The 19,743-nt window shown below is 34.7% G+C and overlaps 1 protein-coding gene across 2 annotated transcripts in view; it reads right to left on the reverse strand.

Moving 5' to 3' along the window:
• Positions 1–19,743, reverse strand: part of TANK (TRAF family member associated NFKB activator) — a 79,198-nt gene that overhangs the window by 18,604 nt on the left and 40,851 nt on the right. The window contains exons 3-4 of one of the 2 annotated variants that reach the window (XM_004004666.4): positions 13,991–14,099; positions 12,814–12,932 (exon numbers count right to left, since the gene is read on the reverse strand). In XM_004004666.4, coding sequence (XP_004004715.2) covers positions 12,814–12,932; positions 13,991–14,099 — 228 coding nt within the window. Of the gene's footprint in view, positions 1–12,813; positions 12,933–13,990; positions 14,103–19,743 lie in introns of both variants that reach the window. The other variant, XM_012135846.4, reaches the window with a different exon arrangement.

The raw sequence follows: 19,743 nt of genomic DNA on the forward strand, positions 1-19,743 counted from the left end.
CAAAGAAAACTTGTGAATTTACTCTGAGCCAATTATATGCTCCACATTTTGACTCCTCTCCAAAATATGCAAAGTTCATATCCAAAGTCCTCAGATAATTGTTTTGTTTGTATGTTGCACAGTTACTTCTGTTATCTGTAGAGGACTGGTTTGCTCAGTACTCATTCCTCACTGTAACATAAGCTGAACTTCCAAACTCAATTTTCTTTTGTTAACCCCTCCATTCTTTTGAGGATTCACCATGGTTTTCTAGAGATGTCTTCATCACCAATCCAATGACCTTTCCTAAAGTTCACCTTCTGCTTAATGCTCATTTGACAGTTTTTTTCACTGTAGTGAGCAGCTTTTCTTTCTTGATAATTTTTTGGCTACCAGTATAATATTTAGGTTTTCTTAAGTTCTGGTGTTTTCACTGGTCCTTATTCTTCCAAGACTAAAAATGAGGGTATTCTCTAAGATTAAGAAATGAGGGTACACTGTTCTTCCCTTATTATCCACCTTTCTTATTATTCATTCTCATGTTACGTCTATCGAGTATTTATTTCTTAAAGTCTATCTTCAGGCTCACTGTATCTCTTGATAGCCACTCTCAATTTTCTTTGAATCCAATATATTTTTACCTATTTTGTTCCCTATTGTAGAGCACCACATTTTAACATATAATGTAATGACCATTTTCTTAAATCTGATTTACACTGCTAATCTTCATTTTCCTTTATTAATATAAGGCCATTCTCCTTAGCATCAAAAAACCTTAGAGAAAGATAAAACCTTAAGGAAACTGAGATTAGGCCTTCCTGGAATAGTAAAATTCAAAACAAAACTAGAGGTCTGATAAAGTGCTACCAACTTTTTATTTTGCCAAGAAAAAGCTTAGTAAAAACAACTAACTATAAAGATCTATTATCTGTTTCATATAAATGAGAAATTGAGGGACTTCCCTGGTGGTCCAGTGTCTAAGACTCTGCACTCCCTAAGAAGGAGGCCTGGGTTTGATCCCCGGTCAGGGAAGAAGATTCCATACGTTGCAAATAAGAGTTCACATGCCGCAACTAAAGATCCCACATGCTGTAAATGAAGACCAAAGATCCTGCGTGCCACAACTAAGACCTGGTGTAACCAAATAAAAAAATGGACATTTATCAAAAAAGTAGAAGGGAGAGTTTTAGATTTAGCTTTACCAAAAAGTTTTCACTCTGTCCTCAGGACAAGATAAGAAATAAGAGCTGGGACAAGAACAGGGATTTTGTGACTGCAACATGGGAAAAGAGGAGGAGGAGAGAAGATTCAGTGAGCAGCATCAAGAAAGAAAGCAAGATTTACTGTGGCAACTGACCATCCAGCAGGGATACATCCTAAATTACACTTTCAGGGAATCTGGACAAGTCAGTGACCCCTTGCAGCATTATTTGGATGAAATGTAGAAGGAGACATGCTGCCTTAATGTTAAATAGTGAAGAGCAATTACAGGTAGAAACAGCAGTGGGTAAACCCATCCAATATGGAATATAAAAATCACTACTGATAAACAAAAGAGGAGAGAGAAAACAAAAGATAGCCACCTCAGAATTATTTGGCTTTCCAAAAGGAACTTATCAGAGAAGGAGAAAAACAAATCACATTTAATGGCTTAGAGAATGCCCAGGAACTAATTTACAATAGTTTTGTTAGGATTCTAAGATCTTTCTCTCTATTTTAGAGCAAAGTATAAAGTGTATGGAAAGATGTTTAATTGGCAAAGAAAAAAAAATCTTTCAGGGAAAAAGTCAGCTTGCATAACAGGGCAAGAGTGCCTTAAGTAAGCAACAGACACTGAAAGAGCATAACATATTAGGTACAAATGATAAATTAGCTGTGCCCTCCCCATCTCTTTCCCATCAAATTCTAGCAATATCTTAAAGAAGACTACAAATTCAATAAGAGTTGTTAAAGTAGCAACTTTCCCGGTGGTCCAGTGGTTAAGATGCCATGCTTCCACTGCAGGCCACAGAGGTTCAATCCCTGCCTCAGTCAAGATAAATTAGGGGTGAACAGAGTACAGTAACTCTGTGTTGTGGACTCTGGAGAAGAATAGAGAAAAGAAAAATGGGAAATGTAAGAAAGCATACAAAAGGGGGAAATAAGGGGAGAAATGCCACATTTGAGATATTTAAATTTGCTTAGAAGTTAGAGAAAAAGATTTAAAAAATAATATGCCACGTCTCATTATCTTCTCCCCTCAAAATTTATTTCCAGTATAACAACAAAGCAAAACCTAGTGGTCTGGCACCGATGCTTGGCTCCCCCATGTTGTTCTTTTCTTGTTTTTCTGGCTGAATTCCCACCTGGAGCGTGGAGGCTCACTGAGTCTACTTATCTGCCCTGGCTTCTAAGACCCACGTGAGAGGGAGCCCAAGGCGGGGGCGGGGGGGGGGAGGTGCACCCTCCGCTATTCAAGTGGGCGCTGGTTGCCTATGTAGACGGTGCAAGTTCCTTGTCTTGGAACTTAATTGGTTTTCCGCGTAAACCAAGTTATTCAGCCTCTTTTCTCCACTAATTTTCCTACTACACTATTCTTTCCTAATCTCTCTTTATATTTTTAACTAAGTAAGTTTTTCCTCGCCAAAAAAAGCAAAACCTAAAATTACATATTAAATTAAAAACCAGTGACTCACCAAGATTAATATAGAGAGATCTGTTGTGTTTCTTTACATTAACAATAAAGTATCAGAACTGGAAAGTATCAATGAAAGAATAATCTTTTAAAATCACATCACAAAATAAATGAAACACTTAGAAATAAACCTGATCAAGGAGGTGAAAGACATATTCTGAGAAAAAAAAAAAAAACATTAATAAAGGAAACAGCAGATGATTCAAGGAAATGGAAAGACATTCTATGCTTTTGGATTGGAAGAATTAATATTGTTTAAATGGCTGTACTACTCAAAGTAATCTATAAATTTAATGTGATCCTTATCAAATTACCCATGACATTTTTCACAGAACTAGAACAAATAAGCCTAAAATTTATACAGAACCCTAAAAAACCCAGAATTGCCAAAGCAATCATAAGGAAAAAGAACAAAGCTCGAGGTATAACGCTCCCAGATTTCAGACAATACTACAAAGCTATAGTAATTAAAACAGCACTGTACTGGAACAAACAGATGGATCAACGGAACAGAGCAGAGAGCCCAGAAATAAACTCACACACCTACAGTCAGTTCGTCTTCGAGAAAAGAGGCAAGAATATACAATGCAGAAAAAACAGTTTCTTCAGCAATTAGTTATTGGGAAAGACAGAAATCTATTGTTAGAACACACCCTCACAACATACACAAAAATAAAATGGCTTAAAGACTTAAATGTAAGACATGACCCCATAAAGCTCCTAGAAGAGAACATAGGTAAAACATTCTTTAACATAAATCGCACCAATGTTTTCTTTGGTCAGTCTCCCAAAGACAAACAAATGGGGTCTAATCAAACTTATAAGATTTTGCATAGCAGAAGAAAGTATAAACAAAAGGAAAAGATAACCTACAGAATGGAAGAAAATATTTGCAAATGATGTGACTAACAAGAGCTTAATTTCCAAAATATACAAACAGCTGACACAACTCATTAACAGAAAGAAAAAAAAAAAAAACAACCCCCAATCAAAATATGGGCAGAAATATATATGGAATTTAGAAAGATGGTAACGATGATCCTATATGCAAGACAGCAAGAGACACAGATGTGAAGATGAGACTTTTGGACTCTGTGGGAGAAGGCGAGGGTGGGATGATCTGAGAGGGTAGCAATGAAACATGTGTATTATCATATGTGAAAGAGATCGCCAGTCCAGGTTTGATGCATGAGGCAGGGTGCTCAGGGCTGGTGCACTGGGATGACCCAGAGGGATGGGATGGGGAGGGAGGTGGGAGGGAGGGTTCAGGATGGGGAACACATGTACACCCATGGCTGATTCATGTGAATGTATGGCAAAAATCACCACAATACTGTAAAGTAATCAGCCTCCAATTAAATTAAAAAAAATATATGGGCAGAAGACCTAAATAGACATTTCTCCAAAGAAGATGTAAGACTGCCAATAGGCACATGAAAAGATGCTCAACATCATTAATCATTAGATAAATGCAAATCAAAACTACAGTGAGGTACCACCTCACACTGGTCAGAATCAGTTCAGTTTAGTTGCTCAATTGTGTCCAACTCTCTGCGACCCCATGGACTGCAGCACGCCAGGCTTCCCTGCCCATCACCAACTCCCAGAGCTTGCTCAAACTCATGTCCATCAAGTCAGTGATGCCACCCAATCATCTCATCCTCTGTTGTCCCCTTTTCTTCCTGCCTTCAATCTTTCCCAGCATCAGGGTCTTTTCTAATGAATCAGTTCTTCAATTTTTACAACAGAAATTTCAATGTAAATATTAAAATGATTTGGATATCCATTTTTTTTCTTAGAGCTTGTGAAATATTTATTATGACACTTTGGGAAAACTTTAAAGAATAAACTTGTTGAAAGCAACCTTCTAATTTTTATTCTACCAGAAAGTTTATAAACAAAAACTAATCATCAAATAAAGTAATATAGAAGTGTTACATATAAAAAGAAGGCATATTTGATCTAATCTCTAAAAATAAAACCAGGGGGAATGGAACATTTGCTCTGAGAAGGCAAGTTACTATACACAAACACGTTTTCTCCAACTCTTTGTAATCCCTAGGCTAGGCTGCAATGTGCCATTGTATAGTGGGCATTTCTATCTAATAAATTATGAATCAAGCCTTAATAGAATAAGGGTAAGAAGTCATATTTTTTTTAAAGTTTCCTCTCTCAGGAAAGGTATGGTGTATTTGGCGATGTAAATTTATATTTTATTTTGTCATGGAAATCACTTGATAGTTACCTATCTTGACTAATGGTCTAATTTCTGTTCAAATAATAAAACAATATTTATCATATACCTGTATATAATAACTTTTATTTTAAAGCATTTACTATATATATAAAACCAAGCACCTGATAATATATAGCAACCTAGCCAACCAATAAATCTACTTTAAGAGACTTACAACAGAGAAAGTATCTACAGTGGTGAAAGAAGCTATGGGGGCTTGAAACTCAGATGGAAATCTCAAAGTGAGAATTGCACTTGAAGTCCAGAGTATATGAGATATGAACAATTCAAGGATGGAAACCTCCCAAGGCCATCCAAGACCTAGACTTGTGAGGCAAAGATTTTATAAGCTACAGTGCCTGCCAAAATTGTCACACATAAATGGAGGAACACACCATGGGTAAATGTCTCTCACTGAAGAACTATCTACAGAATAAAGAAACAAAAAGAAGCACTATCCTCTGAAGTCATGATTATGTCATTTAAAAAAGTTTATAGTAAATGAAATTGGTTTTTCAAAACCCTCAGTTTTAGCTTTCCATTTATTTTATGTTGCCCATAGTAGCCTGGAATAATATTAGTCCTTGCCTAGAAATTATTCTTTTTCCATTAAAATACCGTACAAAACTTAAGTTTACATGTCTATGCATATAATATTAAGATATAAGCAAGTTAAGAATTTGTTTTTTTCCCTCCTAAACTAAATGTTGAGTGCCTGATCAAGCCTACCTTTAGCTCACTGGGAATATTTATTTCTAAATTAAGGTTCTATATATTTATCTATATATTTATCTTCCCTTGTGGCTCAGCTGGTAAAGAATCTGCCTGCAATGCAGGAGACCTGGACTCACTATCTGGGTTGGGAAGATCCCCTGGAAAAGGGAAAGGCTACCCATTCCAGTATTCTGGCTGGGAGAATTCCATGGACTATGTATAGCCCATGGGGTTGCAAAGAGTTAGACACCACTGAGCGACTTTCACACATACTTATCTGTACCATAAAATGATAATTTGGATTTCATTCTGTCATGTAATTAGGGTTTCATATTGTCTTATAATTTGCTTGTTATTACTATGGATCTGCAAATCTCTGTTTCCCCAACTAGGTTGTAGCTCCTTAAAAGAGGCAAATCTTACCTCCTTTTTTTTTTTTTTTTTTTTGTATTCTTATCAAAGACTAGCAAGACTGGGAAAATAGAAGGGAGTTCAATAAATACTTCTTGTCTAAGTGATTGACAAGTGAATTTTTAGACATCAGTTTTCTTCAAACATATCATAGCTTCTATATATACTTGCAATTGCCAGGTACAGCATATCTTATTTCCTTAATGTTAGCTCTGATGGCAGCTCCACAGCTCCATCACTGTTTTACTATTCTGAACCTACAAAATTTTTCCTGCTCCTCAAAGCTACCATATATTTGCTGATCTAATCACAATGATTGTTACATTAGAAATTTGCCAAGTGTCTAACTAGCATCTTTCAGCAACAACTGTGTTCTTTGTATTTTTAAACTTTTGTTTAAATACCTCAGATGAAAAAAAGATGCATAAAGAATAAATTATATAAAATCAGAAACAAAGCATAAAAACAGCTCTTTATACACATGAATGCATGGTCTCTAATTAGTTCAAAGTTCAAATAAACTCATATAATATCTACTTTGTATCCTGGATCCTAGACCATTCAATAATGTCTGTTTGGTTATTAAATCAGGACTTTAAGTCAGAGGGCAGTTTAGAGGTACTGAATGAATGAGTGAAAAAATTTACTAATATTGCTAAATTCTTTTATTATTTTACCTTATTGCTCTCTATATATTGTGTCAAAACACTCTAGACTTTTATATAACTTACACACACACACACACACACAAATGGAAAAGAAAGATGACAAAATTTTTTGACACACCCTATACACCTAGGATAACATTTAGTTTGACAACTGAAGTGGTTCCTAAAGCACTGTTTCAGAAAATTTTGTTTTCAAGATCATAAAAATGACCCAGGGGATTTTTCTGGGAGTCCAGTGATTAGGAAATCTGTGTTTTCACTGCACTTGGCCTGGGTTCGAGTCCTGGTCAGGGAACTAAGATCCCACAAGCCATGTGGTGCAGCCAAAAAAACCCCCAGTATATTACCATCCTAGCTTTTTTTTACAAAAGTAAATTAAACAATGCCAATTTGTATTTACATTAAAATACAAAATTTGCTAAATAATAACTGCCATCATGACATGTTACTATGTCTGACAATGGTGTCCTGCAAACAATTGTAGTCTTTGCCAAGAATAAGTATATGTATTTGTGAGTGATTTGATTCTTTACAATTTTTAATTTTCACAGTAATAAAATGCAAGTTCCTTGGTTCTCTAAAGCACTGCTCAGCTAATCTCCCCTGGAAAGTCTATATTCATATTAGAATTTTTGAAACTACTCTCAAGATAAATAAGCTATGATATTTCTTTCCTCTGAGATGAATAATAATAGAATTCATGAAGTCAAATTCATTATTAAATTCTGCCAGATTCCTCTGCCTTTCATTCATATTTATCACATGGTAAATGAAGCACTGTTCTGTCCCCCACACACCCTTGACCTTTTTGGTACCCTCTTCTGTACACCACCATCTACAATCCCTGTAATACTTTTAAATACAGTAGGTCTACAAAAACTTTGATAATATTTTTTTTTTCAAGAGGAAGAACTTATTTTCTTATTTCTGGAGCACTTAGTGATTCATTCCTAATAAGAAGAATAAAGGACTGTGAAGAAAGCTGAGTGCCGAAGAACTGATGCTTTTGAACTGTGGTGCTGGAGAAGACTATGAGAGTCCCTTGGATTGTGAGGAGATCCAACCAGTCCATTCTGAAGGAGATCAGTCCTGGGTGTTCTTTGGAGGGAATGATGCTGAAGCTGAAACTCCAGTACTTTGGCCACCTCATGCGAAGAGTTGACTCACTGGATAAGACTCTGATGCTGGGAGGGATTGGGGGCAGGAGGAGAAGGGGATGACAGAGGATGAGATAGCTGGATGGGATCACTGACTCAATGAACGCAAGTCTGAGTGAACTCTGGGAGTTGGTGATGGACAGAGAGGCCTGGCGTGCTGTGATTCATGGGGTCGCAAAGAGTTGGACAAGACTGAGCGACTGAACTGAACTGAACTGAACTGAAAGGTGTGATTTTAGAGACTAGATTTTAGAAAGCACTGTGGCCTCCTCCTTGCTATCTTGTATCTCCTCCTTTCTTAGTCTGAGTAAAATACCTGTCAGTGTGAGGAGAGGCCTGTGTGGCCAGACCTCTTGTCAACAGCCATCTTGAAAGTGGATCCTCCACCCACAGTAAAGCCTTCAGATGACTGGAAGGCCTTGGCCACATCTTGACTTCAATAACATGGGATCCTGAACCAGTACCACCCAGCTAAGTCATTCCTGAATTTCTGATTCACAGGAAGTGATAGCTGTTGCTAAGTACTAGGGTAAATCTGAGATGGTTTGTTAGAAAATATCTATTTCTGCTTTATTGACTATGCCAAAGCCTTTGACTGTGTGGATCACAATAAACTGTAGAAAATTCTGAAAGAGATGGGAATACCAGACCACCTGACCTGCCTCTTCAGAAATCTGTATGCAGGTCAGGAAGCAACAGTTAAAACTGGACATGGAACAACAGACTGGTTCCAAACAGGAAAAGGAGTACGTCAAGGCTGTATATTGTCACCCTGCTTATTTAACTTCTATGCTGAGTACATCATGAGAAACGCTGGACTGGAAGAAACACAAGCTGGAATCAAGATTGCCGGGAAAAATATCAATAACCTCAGATATGCAGATGACACCACCCTTATGGCAGAAAATGAAGAGGAGCTAAAAAGCCTCTTGATGAAAGTGAAAGAGGAGAGCGAAAAAGTTGGCTTAAAGATCAACATTCAGAAAACGAAGGTCATGGCATCCGGTCCCATCACTTCACAGGAAACAGATGGAGAAACAGTGGAAACAGTGTCAGACTTTATTTTTTGGGGCTCCAAACTCACTGCAGATGGTGACTGCAGCCATGAAATTAAAAGACGGTTACTCCTTGGCAGAAAAGTTATGACCAACCTAGGTAGCATATTCAAAAGCAGAGACATTACTTTGCCAACAAAGGTCCGTCTAGTCAAGGCTATGGTTTTTCCTGTGGTCATGTATGGATGTGAGAGTTGGACTGTGAAGGAGGCTGAGTGCCGAAGAATTGATGCTTTTGAACTGTGGTGTTGGAGAAGACTCTTGAGAGTCCCTTGGACTGCGAGGAGATCCAACCAGTCCATTCTGAAGATCAACCTTGGGATTTCTTTGGAAGGAATGATGCTAAAGCTGAAAGTCCAGTACTTTGGCCACCTCATGCGAAGAGTTGACTCACTGGAAAAGACTCTGATGCTGGGAGGGATTGGGGGCAGGAGGAGAAGGGGACAACAAGGACGAGATGGCTGGATGGCATCACGGACTCGATGGACGTGAGTATGAGTGAACTCCGGGAGATGGTGATGGACAGGGAGGCCTGGTGTGCTGCGATTCATGGGGTCGCAAAGAGTTGGACACGACTGAGTGACTGAACTGAACTGAACTTGTTATATGATAGATAATATAATGAATTCTATCTCATCAAGAAACACTGTACAAACTACTGTGGTGAACAAGAAGTGAAACTCAAGTTTTTCTTTACACTGAGGACTTCTCCCCTAATGTCTCTAAACTGTAAACAGAATACTACGGGTCATTCAATGATACAGGTTCTGCTATCTTGACTCTTCATATCCTTTTAGAAATCAAAGGATTCTTGCATGTTCTTTGTGTAAAAAAAGTGAAAGTGTTAGTCCCTCAGTCATGTCTGATTTTTTGTGACCCCATGGACTTGTGGCTGTCAGGCTCCTTGTGCAGGATTACATAGAACAGAGACTGAACTATAAATTTCATATTTCTCAAATACAATTTTCTAAAAGGGCCTCTTTTCCCTTCACTCTGTCTCATTCTCCAAGGCAGCCATAGTTGACATTTACTATAATGTCCAGAGATCTTTCCCTTTTCAAATACCATAACCAAACCCTAAACAAGATAAATATTCCTCAAAACTACCCACCAAATAGGAGGAGGAAAGGGCTGTGAGTGGTTAGGAGCAGCTTCCTTCTGTTACTGGTTCAAAACATTTCTGTTAAGTCACTAATTCATTAGAGACTTGGCCAACTGATTGGGAATGAAATCAATTAGAGTTTTTTATAACACGGAGGACTATATTCAGTATGATAAACCATAATGGAAAAGAATATACAGAAAAGAATGTTTATAGTATATGTATAACTTTGCTGTACAGTAGAAATTAACACAACACTGTAAATCAACTATACTTCAATTAAAAAAAAACAAAATTAATTAGTGTTTGAGAAGGGGATAAACATAAAGTCATATTGAAAACAGGAAAAAAATCGTACCACTATCTTAGCCATTTCTGAATACTACCTGCTAGGTTTTATCTTGTGTATACATGCATACTTTTATAAAACTGTAAACAATATGGAAGTTTTTCATTTTGAAAAAATCTTAAATGTATCCATACCATTTAAAGTTTTTAAGAAAGAATTTCATTTGTATTAGCGAAAAGTATATTTAATTATAACTTAATAAGCATAGACCAACATATATGCCAATGGAAAAGATTTTAATTTCAACTGGCCAGTATTCTTCTAAATTAGGTCTAAGGTTTTACAATGAATATATATCTAGCTCTTAAATAGTCATAAATCCAATTTATTCATTCCTTTAGAATATATTTGTTCCCTTTAATCCTTTATGTTTAGTGCTTATTAGCACTTTGGCTCTAGATATATAAAAGGAGATGAGAAAACTGAAATGGAAATCATTAATTTTTATTATAGTACAAAAAGACTGAGTTGAAGAGCTATTCAAAGTATTTGATACATGTATGTGCTCAGTCACTCAGTAGTGTCCGACTCTTTGCGACCCCATGGACTGTGGCTTGCCAGGCTCTGTCCATGGAACTCTCTAGGCAAAAATGCTGGAGAGGGCTGCCATTTCCTACTCCAAGGGATCTTCCTGACACAGGGATTGAATCTGCATTGCTTGTACCTCTTGCATTGGTAGGTGGATTCCTTACCACTGTGCCACCTGGGAAGCCCATTTTTTAATGTATGTGTGTGCTCAACTGCACACATTAAATATACAGTTGTCAAATATAGCAAGAAGAATTAAGAGAACTCAATGAATTTTAGATTTATTTCTTATTTGAAGCTTTATATATTTTCCTCTTATCGTCTGTCCACAAATATAATCAATGCAACATTATTAATTTTTTGATAATAAGCTACCTTTGACATGATTCCTGTTACACTTAATTTCAGCTCGTGTTCATAACTGACAGATGCTAAAACTTTCAAGTAATGACAAATTATCCAAATTCAAAATAAACTAAATTAGTAACACATCTTAGAGTTTTTCACATTATCCCTTTTGTTCTAATCAAGATTGCTATTTTCAAAAATACCTTCTATGTATTTTGAACTGGAGATATTTTATTATCGTCAAAGATATTATAATTAGAATAAACATAAGAATTGTGACTAAAAATTAATAGTAAACCATGACATTTAGAAGTCCTTGAAACAAGAAAATGGTCTGCAAATATTACTTAAGCACTACCTCTATAAGTCAGCATTTTATAGTAGCTTAATGATTTTAAAATGTACTTACTAGGCTCTATCACAAAACTGTATTCTAAAAGTCAGAATCACTGTTTCTGAATTTTGTGTTTGGCAAAATAAATCTAAACATATTCCAGTAGCATGGTTTCTTGTGTTTACTAGCAGTTTTAGATAAATGGAAATTGGAGTGAGGGTGGAGAGCTCAATGATTCAAATAAAAAACTAATACTGATTCTTAATAAAGAACTATGAACTGAGATACTGTAGGAAATTTTTCATTCTAAAATTTTTATTTATAGGGAAGTATCAAACAGGATTTCTCAATTTGATGTTAAATAAAAACAAGTTAAGATAGTCTTAGTTCTCCCCATCTTTATTTTTCTTAAGAAAATATGTACCCTTCCTGCATGCATTTTTCTACTTTTATTATGCATTTATGTTTTTATAAGTGATGTCATACATTACATTTTCAAAAAATCTAAAGAAATTATTCCTATTTTATCACTTTGTAATCTCCATTATTTATCCAACACTGCTTTTGAAATCCAGGTATAGCAATATGTAAATATTTAGTTTAATTTTTCTAAAATGTTTAATTGTAATGATGTACCACTGTGCTACTAATGGACGTTTAGGTTATTTCTAACCAAAGTACCATGAACATCCTTGTGCATGTCTCCTCTGCAGATATGAAATATTCATTTTTACACTGCTTCAATGAAGACTTTTGCTTAAGCTAGTTAGGTGGATTTTGTTTTTTAATTAAGCACAGGCAAATGAAAAAACAAAAATGCTATTTTTTAGCCCAGAATTGTCTGTGTCTTGCTATATTATTTTTGTCTTTCTTTGTTAAATCTTTTACCTCTTTGGTAAACACCTGTGACATAGAAAAGTAAATACTAGAAAATAAGAAATTTAAGCCTTTATTTTACTTGGAAATAGTGCTTTAAATATATTTAGGAACATGTAAGTTACTTGCTTGTATATAAAGAACTTCTGTTTAGAATTCCAGTGGTGGATTCACTTCAAGAAAACAAAATGAGGAAGATATGTTATATACTAGCATTTAAATTCTACTTCTTGTAATAACAGTGTTAGGGTTGAAAAGAATCTTGTCCGCTTTCTCCCACTTTTCTGCCCACCCCAAATGTAACAGAATACTGACTAAATAATTCAGAAAGTCTGATTTCTCATTTATTTCCTTTAGGGAATAAAATGGCAGCACAGCTTACCTTTGATTCTTTTTCTCTTGGTATTCCTGATTTTGGTTTATCATGAGGCTGTTCAAGAGTCAAATTATTCTTCCTTGCTTCACTGTCTTCAAGTAGGGGAATATAGCCACAACTGTTTTCTGTAAGACAAAAACCTCTTGGACCTTAGTAGGAAATCCTTGTTTCGGGTACCACTTAGAAAAGTAAAAAGAATATACACCCAAACCCCTAATTTTAAAGAGCAGAGATTCTGAACTATGGGTTTTAAAAATTCTTTAGATAATAGTTACTTTAACAATTTAGATTTGCCCACTTAGATTCTGGCATATTTGACTCATATTTTTAAATTTTCATTCCCAAGAAAGACACAAAATTCCTACACTTCCAGCATTAGGAGTATATATAATCTGTAGAATTTACAAAACTAGAGGTATGCCATTTGTATCTGATCATCAGCAACTGCAATTAAATTTTTATTTAAGAAATATATTCAGGTATGCATTTGTTGTTTATTTACTTGTATAATGGCTCTATGCTTATTATAAAAAAAATCAGAAAATGCAGACATGCTGAAAAGAATAAGTAAAAAGCTACTCACAGTTTCTATCATCTGTGAATGATTCCTATTAACATTTTGGTTTATATTTTATGAGAATTTTTCTTTTTCAATACATATAAATTCACAAGAAACAATTTTTTTGCATAGATAAAATTACATGTTTTAGTATCTTGCTTTTCTCATTTTGCTACATATCATGAATATGTCTCATGTTTGTAAGTGAACACCTATTATCATCACTTTACTTGGCTACACAGCTGTTCACTACACAAATGACTGTAATTTAATGGTTGAACATTCCATTATTAGAAATTACTACTGTGATGAGCATCCTTGTAATATATACCTTGAGTACCTGAAGAAATATTTTTTTATGATATACTCTTAGACTCAAATTTTTGGTTTAAAAGGCACACACATTTAAAAAGCTTTTGCTATTTACTGAAAAATTGTCTTCTCCGCTTTCCCATTTCCTACATGTGTTCATTTCTTAAATAAACATAAAACTTAACTGCCCCACAGTTATTAAGATACCAGAAATACTGAGAAACACAGGAGAAATAAAACAGAAAAGCTTAATTTCCATCTTTCTTTTCCACACAGGTTTAAGAAATACTTAAAAATTTAACATGAACATACCTCGACTGGAATTCACAAGAAGTAACTGTGATTTTAGCTTGTCAATAATAGTTTGTTGAAGTGACAGCTGTTCCTGTTGCTCACGTATTCTCTGCTCATAGTCTTCAGTCTGCTGACATAAAAACCAGTTAGCCCGATATTTACTGACAGACAGTTACATTAGTAATTACATATAGGTATGAGTTACTCATATTACCATTTCCCAGGTACAGGGCATTTATTTATAAGCTGAAAACAGGATTCAATCATGTACTTATAATCATTACAAACAAAAGTGATTTAAAACACTTTAAGCACTGTTAAATTTTAAAAATCACCTTAAAGAAATTTCAGTTAAGAGCTTAATGTACAGTTTCTTGGATAAAAATTGTAATTTAGAATTTAATCTGTAATGATAACAAAAAAGCATGAATGATAAAATGGATGCTACATTAAAGTTATTCTATAAAAATAAATGTACTTTTGAATTTATTTTTAGAGTACAAAAACACAAAGGAAGTAGTTACAGCTAAAACACTATGAAAATCAAAGGTATAAGCACAAATTATAAAATTATATTGATCAGAAACTTCCAAGATTAAGACTTAAGAAGTCAAGAAACCACATGGTTCATTTCTAATGGACATCTTAAATACCACAATTTCCCTTATATTTTTAATCCAGTCACCTTACTACTATTGCAATGGCTGTGAGAATTAACCAATGAAAGAGTCTATGGCCATACCACCCTGAATGCGCCCGATCTCGTCTGATCTTGGATGCTAAGCAGTGTCAGGCCTAGTTAGTACTTGGATGGGAGCAGTGAAAGAAGACACAAGTTCGCATTTTGCAGCATACAAATGTTGCAAACCTGATATTCGAAAACACTCCATTACAATGATCAAATTAGCACAAAGTCTGAAAAATATATAACCAAAAAATAATAGAGAATTCTTTACCAATTTCTATCACTAGAACATATAAATGACTAAATTGTAAATTCTTTGAAATATGAAATGGGGTTCTAATAATCTTGGAATGTCCTTCGATAGATACTAAATATTTGATTTTGAATTGATTCTTAATCAATGATCAAAATTAGTGAAGCTCTAGTATTTTCAGAGATCTACAAACATTAAGTGCTTTATAAATGACACAGCTGTTTCTAGAGTCCCAAAAGAAATTAGCTTAAGAAATGAAAGCAAAATAGCACATTTTCCCAAATAAAAGGTGAAATTTTGTATTACATTTTAAACATGAATAACTGACAAAGCTGGTAAGTAATCCAAGTGGTGTTTTTTGTCTTGCAGGGTAGTCTCATGTAACTTGATATTCCTATGCAAAGTAACTTATACATAGGACATATTCAGTACAAGCTTATTGAAAAAAAAAATCCAATTAAAATAAAGTTCAAGTAAATTCTATTATTATAAGTAAAAGAATGAATCTTTTGAATCTGTCTGTACATACATCCTATGACTAGGAGTGTGATAATAGAACCTTGGATACCAATTCCAGCCTAAGGCTAGGTTTCCCAGAACAAGACTTATTCATACATAAATTTGCATCCAAGCCCCTAGAAAGAGTGGGTGGGTTGACTATAAGAAGGGTTTAAACCTCTAAAGCTAATTCTGTAATACTTTAAATTTGCCTGTCTACACAGAGCTACCAGGGCTGAGGAATCAGCAAACATGCCTGATATTATGGTTTGTTCTATCTACTTTTGTGTATTTAGAACTTCCTCTAAAGAACTCCAAGCTTTTCACAAACATTAACCAAGAATGATCCATTCTTCCACTATTTTTTGATAGGTATATATATTTTACTATCCAGCATTAAATGACCAGTACAAAAAGCTTACTAAGTTAGAGATACACTCAGAATAAACATATAAGTTATTCAAACCTCAGCGCATCTACTACATATTTTTTCCCAACCTTAATGAAAAAACAAATGACCTGTATTTTCTTTTGGAACCAACTCAGAAAGCATCTGCCAGGTAATTTTTAGTTTCGGGCTTAAAAATATACTTTAGCACATCTCTATAACATATTATAATAAATGAATAGCGCTGAAAATGTTTTCATTAGCAGGGAAAAAAATCAAGAGATCAACAATTTCAAGTTGAAGTTTTCCACTATTTAGTAAACCACTTAACAAAGTACTTTATAAACTTAAGCAAATTCTGTAATAATTTAAAAAACTGATACTCTGGAAGTATAGCAGGGGAAACAGAAGAGCAATAACCCATGTTCTTTTAAGTTCTTTCCACACACTTTCATTATATCAATTATTAGTCTAGCCTAATTGTTTATATGTATGATTTCTCTTTAGACTATGACCTCCTCGAGGACACAGACTATTTTTTTCTTATATCTCCAGAGTACCTGGCACATACTGAAATGCTCAATAAGTATTAGTCAAATAAATAATCTAATTAAGTTAAGAAAATATAAGAGAAATGGATGTCTTCTAAAGTTAACCTGAAGGAATGGAGATAAGGTTTTGCTTACATTTCTGAAGAAAAATAGGAAAAAAAGAGATAGTAAGTCAATAAGTAAATAAGACAAAAGAAAATTAAGTTTTAGAAGATAGATGCAAAAAAATTGGCTATGTCTGAAGATTTTTTTCATTTTTCCTTTTTTTGGAAAAAAAGGGAAGCTTATACTGTCAGAAAAAAAATTACTAATTTGAGAAGAGAAAATATTTAGAAACAGTATGAAGACTTTGACCACAAAGCCACGAAAGGGAAAGTCCAGAAGAGGATATTGTATCAAATTGGGAAATAACCAGCAGAACTGAGTTTACTTGCTATGTTTGGAAGCTAACAGAAATAAGAGGCTTTTCTTCTTTATTAAATGCTTCTCGTTCACTGAATAGATGTACATAAACTTATTATCTGAAAACTCCTTTTAAAAGGTCAGATAATTGTTGCACTGTCACAGTATTTACACACACACAAATCAGTACAATTACAAAGCAAGTACATTCTAGCACTACCAAAGACCCTACAAAACAGAAAAATTACTAACAACCACATTGAAAATGTACAACAGCAATGTCTTGTCAACACTTCTGTACAGAGCACAGACATGACAGCTAAAACAGACAGAAGAGAAGATGCTTTTGACAGCCAGTGTGTGTGAATGATTCTTTGAGTCAGATGGCAGCAACAAGTTACCAACTAGGAGATCTGCATGACAACTAACCATCCATCTGTATCAAACACCATCTGGCCAAGATGACTCTGGCTTCTGTGTATCTGACACTCCTTCCAATTCCAAAGACTAGCAAAACAAGTGGTCTACCAGCATCTAAAGAGGTAAACAGGTACTGAGGTACTGGTGCCAGAATATACTTTATATCCTTTCTCAGTGTTCAAAAGCAAAACTTATAACAATGGTGATCAAATATAGCACAGACCTTGAATTTACTAAAAATGGTTGTCCATATACTCTCTTGACTATCATAAATAAAGCAAAAAGCTTATCTTTAGAAAAGTCCCTTTATCCTGGCAAAATTTCAATCCGTCTTTAAAATTAAGGCAGCATATTTTCTATAATTTTGGACATACAGCTGCTCAAGTTTTCATGGGTTTCATAAATATTAAAAGAGTTCTATAAACTTTTTTTTTTCTATTGCTGACATTGAAAATTCTCATTTCTCATATTTTCCAAAGCACTTATTTCCTAAATGGGAAAAAAAGTTCAAGTGTCCTCAGTCATCCATAATACTCTAAATAGGTCAAACATAATCTCTCTCATCCTCAAGAACTAATCCCAATATTCTGAGAAATACCATTTTTTTCCTTCCAAGTATAAAAAAGAATAGAAATTTAGTAGATATTGAATGGATTCAAAGAAAAAGTTTAAAAACCTTCCAAACTATTCCAAGATTAACAAAGAGAACAAAAGCTTTATTGAAGGGTTTCCTTGGCTACTACAAAAACTCTCAATAGGGAACTCCATAGTTCATGAAGGAAGATAATTAAATATTAATTATTCCAATACATAACATTTTAGACAAAAACTATCTTGAAACTGGCAAACTAAAAACATCAACTTCAATTTTAGGTTAAGAAAAAGAGAGACTGCACAGGATTAGCAACTGGAGATCTAGTTTCTACAGCTCATTTCTAAACCAAACTGTTATATTCTCCTATAACTAGGGAGTTATAAATCCTGCCCTCTCCCACCCTCCTGATACCAAGATTTATCCAGGAGATATGCAGCCTGACATTAGATTATAAACCTGATTATCTACTATTAAGTGATGGTGCTGTCACCAATTTCTCTGTATGCCAAATGGTAAACTATTTTTATTTTACAATATTGTGTTTTGGTTCAAAATTTACTTATGTTCTTTGAGCCTTGGTTTCTTTCACTTTTAAATAAAAATAATATTTACTTGAAGTACTGAAGTAGATGGCATGTATAAAATGTATGGTATGTAGTAAGCTCTTTGCAAATGTTAGCTCCTTTCCTGTAATAATGAACGAGGTTTCTACCTACTATTATAACGTGTGTATATGTCCATTAACTAAAGCTCTGATTATCACTGATTATCATTACATATACAATTTGTCACCAGACTTACCACACAACCACCCCATGCTTTATGCCAGTTTTTTCAATTCTTCTTATAATTCACTGTAATTTAAGACTCAGAAGCTTTTTCTCTGAAAAATCAGTGTGGTATCCTTACTGAATCAAAAACATTCTATGAAGCAATAAACAAATAAATTAATTAATAAACAAACTCTGGTTGTTCAAAATTTACAGAGATAAAATAGGCTCAAAATGATTAAGAAACAAAATAGTTGTTAAAAATTACAAAAGTAGCACATTTGTTGAAAACAATGCAAAAACCAACAATATGTCCACCATCACAACCATATCAAAACCTCAGATGTGTACTAAGTAAAAAAATAATAGTCTCTTCCTTTACTTTGCCCTCCATCCCTCCTTAGAGGTAATTCCTATTGACATTTTGGTATGTGTTCTTTCAAAACTTCAGCATACATGTGTATATATCTTTTTTAAAAATGTGAATTGTTCTGCAACCAAATTTTTCATCAACACATTATTATATGATCATTTCACTGACTACTATGCACCAGATACAGCTTTATTTTCCCTATTTCATTTAAAAGCATTAAATTAACCTCCTGAGATTATTTCCCACATTTTATAGATAAGAATACTGAGGTAAAGAGCTAGAAAATAACCTGCTCAAAGCTTCTCAGTAGGAAGCAGAGCTGGGATTTGAATCCAGGTTAGCCTGACTGTAATGCCCACACCCCTTGAATAATCACCATGACTAGACGCACAGGAGTCTATCTAGCTCTACCAAGATCCTCTTTTTGTTACTCTCCCTTTGGTTATGCAGATGACACCACCCTTAGGGCAGAAAGCCAAGAGGAACTAAAGAGCCTCTTGATGAAGATGAAAGAGGAGCATGAAAAAGCTGGTTTAAAACTCAACATTCAAAAAACAAAGATCATGGCAGCTGATCCCATCACTTCATGGCAAACAGAAGGGGAAAAAACAGGAACAGTGGCAGATTTTATTTTCTTGGGCTCCAAAATCACTGTGTACTGCAAGGAGATCAAACCAGTCAATCCTCAAGGAATTCAACCCTGACTCTTCATTGAAGACTAATGCTGAAGCTGAAGCTCCACTACTCTGGCCACCTGATATGATGAGCTGACTCACTGGAAAAGACCCTGATGCTGGGAATGACTGAGAGCAGGAAAAGGGGGCGAGAGAGAATGA

Source organism: Ovis aries, chromosome 2 (assembly GCF_016772045.2).
Source record: "Ovis aries strain OAR_USU_Benz2616 breed Rambouillet chromosome 2, ARS-UI_Ramb_v3.0, whole genome shotgun sequence".
Classification (NCBI taxonomy): Eukaryota; Metazoa; Chordata; class Mammalia; order Artiodactyla; family Bovidae; genus Ovis; species Ovis aries.